The sequence below is a fragment of the Condylostylus longicornis genome, unplaced genomic scaffold (genome assembly GCF_029603195.1).
Source record: "Condylostylus longicornis isolate FDR11 unplaced genomic scaffold, ASM2960319v2 ptg000098l, whole genome shotgun sequence".
NCBI classification, from domain to species: domain Eukaryota; kingdom Metazoa; phylum Arthropoda; class Insecta; order Diptera; family Dolichopodidae; genus Condylostylus; species Condylostylus longicornis.
In genome coordinates, this window is record NW_026578066.1 from 719,482 (window position 1) to 728,587 (window position 9,106).

General features: G+C 23.1%; 1 protein-coding gene across 1 annotated transcript; it reads right to left on the minus strand.

Annotated features, from left to right (window-relative positions):
- Nucleotides 1-6,262: 6,262 nt before the first annotated feature.
- LOC129613999 (uncharacterized) lies at nt 6,263-7,387 on the minus strand. The gene has a single exon (XM_055528365.1). The coding sequence runs from the start codon at nt 7,300-7,302 to the stop codon at nt 6,637-6,639; it is 666 nt and encodes a 221-aa protein (XP_055384340.1). The 5' UTR covers nt 7,303-7,387; the 3' UTR covers nt 6,263-6,636.
- Nucleotides 7,388-9,106: the final 1,719 nt, after the last annotated feature.

Below are 9,106 nucleotides of genomic sequence, written 5' to 3' on the forward strand. Positions count from 1 at the left end.
GAGCTTCAAAACTTGTTTTTGATTATACAGTAAGTTTCTCTCTGTAACCACAGAGCTGTTACTTACATAAACACAAATATAACAATATAATGCTAATGACAATAATTAAATTATAATAATATTTGCTAATGACAACAACAATATTATTATTATTATTTCTAACAAACAATACCTATAAATTATTTAAGTATAAAATTTTTTAAATTAGTTTGGAATTTTAAAAAAAAAGTTTTAGAAAACTATGATAAACCGCAATTGTTATTACTTTAGAAAAAATAAATATAAAAATTTGAATTCTTGTTTTAATTTTTTTTTAAATATTTCCAAATCAATGTAACTTTTTAAAAAATTAAATCTAATTTGGAAATAATATTATATTTTCTAAAAATTTTTGAAAACTATCAATTGAGGATAACATCATCCAGTCTACAAAATTATAGTTATATTTTGGTATTCCGCATTTTCTACAATTTAAATTTTTAATAACAAATCCAAAATAAAAAAAATTTTAATTTAATTTATTACACATTTTCTTAACAATTTTAATAATTAAATTTCTAAATTTCACTTAAAATTGATATATGTATAACACATATATTGATATCTATATATGCATATATATGTGTTATTATCATACGAGTATTATACGTAAATAATGACAGTGTACACACATAACAATAATTACAACGTAAATTACTCATTAAAATGGAATTAATAAAATATAACAGAATTGCGATAACAAACATAAAAAATTTTACCTTTCTCAATTATTTTAATTCTCAATTTAATTCTTTTATAATAGTTACTTTTTCTTTTATCTATATATACGTTATATATAAAGGCGATAGTAACATGTTAGTTACTCCGAGATTTTTTTATAACTAAATTCTATAAAATAAATTATTTGTGTTTACATTTTAAAACAAAATTGTTATACAAAGAAAGAAAAAAAAGGTTTAAAATTTTAAACTTACTAATTTATATATATATATATATATGTGAAAGTTTGTACATTGTTACTATTAAGTTACGAAATCTCAATATGCAATCTGTATGAACCATATGATATACAAAAAGTAAATTATAGAAAATATCCACTGTCGGACAATCTGGCACAATATTTCACCTGGTGCTGTCGTTTTGGCTGCAACATTGAATTTTCCTTCTATTTCCTGAAAATTTTACGCTTTGTAATGTTGATTTGATGTTTCGAATCGTAGTTTTCACAAAAATGATTCAAAAGGAAAATTTAATGGCCTAAGCTGAATTTGTTCATATAACAATTATTAAAGTAACGTCGTAGTTATCTAGATATTATTATGTCATAAAACTTTTAATGCTTGTTTATTCTAAATTGTATAAGCTTTTCTTTCCATGGATTAGTCTTTCTCAAATCGAATTCGCTGCAGTATAAACAAATCTATGCTATATCCTAGTAATCCTTTTCATTGAAACATGATATTATAAAATGATATAGCAATGAGTTTACTTGAAATAAAGCGTATTTTTTAAGATATATGTATAACAAACCATCAGATATATTGCAAATATAACACTTGTATATTGATGAAACAGTCTATACATAAAACAGTAATTGAGGGGAGTAGATGGCTAAAAATTTTCATATGAAAACTAAACTTAAAATCTTAAATATAAATTTATTGATTAGCTTCAACTTTTATTTGTATGATTTTTACACAGCAAAAGGACAAACTAGTTTCAGACTATTAATATACTCAAAAAGAAAGTAAATATTATTTTTATACTCAATTGATCTAATAAATTAAATAATTCACAAATTTAGGATATTGATAGTAACTTAATAAAATATTTTTCATTTAACGATTACGTGTTTTCAATCATGCCACAGACTTGTATATATATATATATATGTATGTACATGAATAGGAAGAAAAGCAATTATAAAACAAAAATGCATCATCACAAACAGAGATTTAATATTTTTTACTCTTTTCATTCTACACTTAATCTGCTTTTAACTGTTACAAAACAAAACAAAGGGACTATATAAAATGCATGCACTTCTCACAATCAACTCTGATTTGGGTGAAAAGATTAATAATCTTTATAAAAGAAAAAGAGAAAGAGAAAAACATAAAAAAAAAATTATGCTACGAAGAAAAATTCTTAATGGAATGAAATTTGGTATCCTCCACTCTATTATAAATAAAGAGTAAATAAGAACTATAATGCAAATGTATGTGTGTGTATTTAAAATTTTCATAAAATAAAAAACGTTCATTAACGATATACGAGTAAAACAAAAGCTAAAGAGAAAGTTATAACAGCTATAGTACAGTTATAGTTATTAAAAGTTTTCAAATTATCACCGGTTCTAACGATAATATAATTCATTATTGTCAGCAATTGTTAATATACTTCCTAATCACTTGTGTTTGGGTCTCCTTCAGGCATAGCTGTCACTTGTAATATGAATTTGTTATTGAGGTAACTAACGAAAACTGGCGTCGATTGCAACATATCTGGTTACATAAAATAATTCCAAAAGTAATCGACAAGTACTGTCGCCGCAATGGTCAAAAATCAAATAAAATCCAATTGTAAAATGTCAACCACGTATAGACTGAAAGTTGTTATTAGAAGATTTTCGTTAACATTGTGTCTGAATTAAAATATTACAATTGAAATTCCAACTAAAATCTTAAATTTTGTTTTCATGTAATCATAGATTTGGAAATTTTGCAGTAATTATAAAAAAGCTTTAAAAATAATTTTTTTGAGTACAACAGCGAATTCCGAACGTGTTTTTTGTTTAAAATAGAAATTTGTCGAACATGCTAGCTTTGCTTTGCATGTTGTTATTTACGTGCTTCATGAGACCTATAAGTTAAAACTAAATCATCGAAAATTCCTAATAAACCTTCTATGATCTTGCATAATATTCCTTTTTGTATATATATTACATGTACATACATATACACTTCTCCAAAGTATTTATAAGAGTTCCTTGGGTTGTTAGTTATATTACTTTTTAAATTTTGTAGAAATAGTTCGAAAAGTAAACCATATGAAATATAATTTGTATATACATACTTACATTTACAATATCGAATATTAAAGACTGCTTTTAATCCGAATATTATAAAAAAATATAATTTTTTTTCTCTCTCTCATAAATTCTTAGCTCATATTTTGTGTATGCACACGTGATTTTTATGTAATTTTTTTATGATTGAAATAAAATTTTCTTTGCTCATTCACAATTAAAAAAAAAAATATGAGTTTTACAATTTATGTGATTTATTTATTGAATGCGATATTTAAAAACGAACAAGTGTATATATATATATATATGTACGTAAGCAAATAAAATGTAAATATGATTCAAATAAAATCGTATATAAAATATTGATTGTATGAATGTATATGTACAAATGTATGTACATAAAATGTATGTTAGTAAATTTATAATTCTTATTACGTATGAAATTATTATAATAGAATTTTCATTACGATTATTGCTTTTCATTAAAGGTTATTGAAAATGTGGAAATTTTGTATAATTTAAATAAAAAATTTTATTGAATTAGTTAAAGACTGTAACTATATAAAATCGAGGATACTATATTGGATTTTTTGGAAATATGTTTTATATAAATTTAATATCTGGAAAGTTGAATTAGGAGTATGTCACAGGATCGAACCCATGAATTCGTTTCATATTCAAAGAAAAATTTTACTTCATTAAAATATAGGAAAATAAATTTAAGGATACTAACAGCGTTAACTACTATAATTAATTAGTTTTCTAAAAAGTTGTTCCCCGTGCCCTGTTCCCGAAATCCAGACCTGATACATAGTCGTAAAATTATATGTATATATATTATTGTTTAATGAGTATTGTCGTATAATAAAATAATTAAAATTATAAAATTATTAATTGTAAAAAATTATTTAATTCACTATTGTGAATTAATAAGTAAATTTTACAATTAGAGTGCTTTTTGAAGTAATTGTATAGACTATTGGTATAATTACGGTTAATACATTAATAAAAAAGTTCATTGTTCAATTGTACAACATGTTTATCGGAAAGTAGATGATATTCTATTTTACCAGATTCAATTATACTTTTTGATATTTTTCAATATTTTGCCGACTATAATAGAAACAGGTCAAGAATTATAAGATTTTGTGATCTACTGATTGGAACGCATAATTACTAGTAAATCCATAATTCACTTACTCAGAAAATCATATCCTTCCCTTTATCAGAAATTATAATAGTGTTTTAATAAGATAATAGTGTTGTCAACAAACTTATAATAAATTTATAGTGATTAAAATATAATTTACCTTTGCTCTGTTATTGTAAGTGCTAAATCCTTGTTCTAAACCTGATAATTTAATTTTAACAATCTTTGCAATTTATTCATCTTATTCCAAAAATCCCATAAATATATATACAAGTGTATGTTTTTTATTTTGCTTAATTCACGAACGGCATAAATTCCCTTTAAATAATTTATGAATAAGCGTGGCGATACTTAGCTTTTCTTTTATAGCTTTAAAAATTTTTATTGTAATTAAATCGTTACTTTTATGTTTGTACTTGACATAGGCTCATATAAATATGTATATATGAACGAATATAAAAATATCTAATTTGTGAACAATTTGTTATTACAGTATGTATATACTTTAAATAAACATAAACCAGAAATAAAATCTTATCTATGGATACGAATATGTGATTATGATGGTACATTTTATAGCGTAAGGATAAGCTTTAATCATAAAACATAGTATTTATATAACAGTAAAATTATTTAATTACTATTATAATAAAAAATAAGTAGAAAAAATTTAAAGCTTCGCAATTTATTGTGTAATAACTGAAAATTTTTGAGTGACTAAAGCCGGGGTAAAGAAATTATTTGAATGAATTATTAAAATATTAATCTGTCCCGTAAAAATCTACGCCGTCATTATACATATACTATGTCAATAACTGTATATGCACACATGTTTGTACACATATAAATATGTGTATGAAAATAGTTATATAAAAATTCCAATTTAAATTAACTATGGAAATGGGAAATATTAACTATGGAAAATTTATAGAAAATATTAGCAAATTTGGATCAATCCAGTAATTTATATGAAATAGAACTTTCTCTAGAAAAAATGTTCCAAAAAAAAATTTATTAAAATTACATTGGCATTGGAATATTGTAGTTATTAATTCACTGTCATTAATGTATAGATTTTTTTGCATACCTTTAGGATGACAAGAAAAATTAACAAAAGAAGCATTATAGCAAAAGGTACTAAACTCGAAAACTAATTTTTAATTCAATTATATTTTTTTTAAAACAATTAATTTAAAAAAACGAGTTTAGAATAACGGTTACTTTCAGAAGACATTATGTAATTGATTCGTTTGACTATGATTTTACTATTTTAAACACAGGAACGAATTTTGATTTTGAATATCCCATATCGCGTGTATTTAGATATAGCAGCAGAAAGTACTTTTATTGTTTTACTCATATATGTACGCCTTCACTGCAGCCTAAACAAAACCTAAAAAGAACCGGGTGGTTTAGATAGGCCAACTGTAATCGTACGCTCAATGACGAGCTAGTAATCACGGGGTAGTGGTAGAAAAATGGCATATTTGTGCTAATTGATGTGCGGTGAATCTGCAGTACCTGCCACATATTGCTAATAATTAAAATTTGAATTAATATTTTCAAGACACGTTAGATTGCACTTGACATATTAATGAAATTACCTTAATTTTTAGGGAAAATTAATTTTAAAAATGCCTCATACATACAACCCATATAGATGTTTATTCCAACTAAAAAATGTCTCTTATGTAATCATTTTATAACTATTCTATTTATTAATTTAAAGTATATAGTAGGTATAACCTTTCACAATAACAGTAATCAATTTCAATCATCCCTATAATCAGTGATATTCTTTTTAATTTTATAATCGATGAATATTTCAAAACTGTCTATCATTTTTTATTTTATTTTAATTTATACATATATACTATATATAGACACATATAGACTATAAAATATTATGTATAATTTGTGTCAAATATATAAATTTAAATTATAAATAAATTTAAGAATTGTAAATAAACAAATTATGTACATATAAAAAATATAGATTATACGTAAATAATGTTAAGAGTATATCTGGTATACAGACTTTATAATACCAAATCAATAATCCTTTTTCGCCCTTTATTAAGAAATAATTTTAATTTTTATATTTTATTTTAATTTATATACAAATATATATACACATACATATATAATTTAGTTTACATTTGAGAATTATTTTTATTATAAATTGAATTGAGGAATCTTTTAAGAATAATATAAAAAATACATTTGACAAGATGAGTCGACATTATAGGGATTGTGAAAAAATAAATAAAGTGAATAATGTTTTCATAGACCAATCTCAGAATTAAATTACACTTGATTTAATTTATACAAGCACTTTGCATTAATTCATGGAAATCTGCGTAGAATTGGACAAAAAATCCTTCACAATATTCATTTGATTTAAACAAAAAAAACTATTTATTATAACACTTCTCATTACCCTATATATTCCATAAATTTATTTAAATTTTTTTATAAATACAGAAACTTTTTTATCATCTAAACTAGAATTAAATATTTTCTTTTTATCTTCACTATCTTCATCAATAATACTTGAATATTGTATTTTAGCAATTTCTTCCATTTCAGCTTTTTCACATATTCTTTTACCATAATCATTTGTTGCATTTACCATAGCTAATTCAAAACCAATACGTTTTGCACGATTCAATGAATATAAAACCATTTGATAGCCCAATGATTTACCAAAATATTCAGGATGAACACCAATATTACCCAATGAGAAAATTTCATTAACATTATATTTATTATATAAATCAGTTTCATCTTCTGCTAATTTTTGTAATCCTATAATTGCAAATAAACGTTGATCATTTGATTCTTTTGCTAATTTTAATGTTTCCATTGTATCTTTACGACTCCATCTATTATTAACAGTAAAACCAATAAAATTATAATAATGATTTGGATCAAATGATATTGTATTTAAACCATTCATAACATTTGTCATTGTCCATCGAAATTCTAATAGTGATGGTACTTTTTGATCTTTCCAACCAGTTGATAATGGTTCCGATGTCCAAAAATAATTTTTTAAACCATAACGTATTAGACCGTAATCGAAACGTGTTGCTGAACGTATTAAAAAATTTCGATTTGACATTATTTTATTTTAATTATATTTTATTAAAATGCGAAATATTTTAACAAAAAAACTATAATATTAAAAATATTATGTGACCGTATTAGAAAACAATTTAATTATTAATGAAATATTAGAAAAACTATTTGATTATTTTATATAAAAATAAAAATTTAAAGAAAACTTTTTTTTTTTAAATAAATAAATTATACTATCTGTTTATTTCTGTTTTTATTTTTATATTTTATCAATAATTAATTCAATAATTAAAAATTATTAATAAATAATTTTGCACTTGAACGCTTAATCCACAAAACGTAAGAGATGACATTTTATTTTACTACTCGTATGAAAATATTATTACAATTATTTTGTATTCAAAATTACATGATTATGAGCGATTTATGTCAGTTCTTTAACAGTGTTATGTGTGTGTATGCATATGATTTTTATTTGTTTCAAGATTAGTAAGATTAATAAACAACAATAAAGCTTTAAATAAAACAACAAAAAATTATATATGTTAGTGGACTAATGCCCTCAAAATTAAATAAAAATAAAAAATATTGAAATTTTATTATATACATATATATGTATAAAAAATATATGTATTATACGTTCGTACATATGGTTTTTTAAAGCAACTGCCGTTTATAGGATATTGAAAGAATTTGACAATAATTGTTTAAAATTTCATGCGTTTACACGTCGACTTTAAAATCAATGGTTGACATGCGTTTCATTTCCGACTAGAATAGTAGTCGTGTAAACATAGGCATTCAGAGTTAAAAATTGAATGTCAGTGTCGTCAGCAACTTACGTATTTTATTTGTGTTTTAAAACAAATAATTTTTCAAATTTAAATAATTTTAAAATGTCAAACTGTCACATTTAACATTTGTTTATTGTGACCTGTCATAATACTTGTGTTATACCTACTTTCCTTACTTCTTGATAATTCCCTTTGCGGAAGAAATGTTGATTTTTATCCTGTATTATATGAAGAAATTATTATAAACTAAATATAACAAATTGATTTCGAATTTATTAATAACATATTTTCAATATAAGAGATTATAAACTGTAAACAATTTTAATTATAAAATTTCAACCAATATGAATATTATGAATATGCGATGTTATTAAATTTTGTTATCAAAATTAAATATTATATATAAATATATATGCATAACATGTACATATATATATATCTGAACATGTAAAACAGACAAAAATATTGACAATCGCGGTTATATCGATTACGGAATGTCGATTTAATGTGATAAGGAAATAAATTTATGTCTGATATTATTTAATTAATTAATTAAAAGTCAACAATAATACATAATTACTTTATTCTAATATAAATAAGGGATTCCTGGATATAAGAGATTAACATTTTTATTATATTTGATTATATTTTGTAGTAATTTCAAATAAATGTTTTGGAAAAATGAAGAAAAAATACACGAAACTTTTTCAAAAACTAAAATTTCAAGCATCGAAATTAGAAGTTTCATTAAAAATTTAGCACAATTTAAATAAATTAAAAAAATGCGCTTAGCAGTTCCTCTTTATTTTTGACAGAAATTTTATTAGAAAACCTACTGTTCTAGAAATCAAGGACATGCAAATGAGCCCATTCTATCACATTTCTTCAGAAGCACTCGAACATCATGTTTATTGCGAATAAATGAACCACGTCATTGCTACACTATTATATTTACATATTATGCATCTTCTAATTATTGCTCATCTCCTAAAACTATGCAAGAAGATTTGATTGTTGGAAAATGTGTTGCTTTCCAAAACAATATTGATGGTG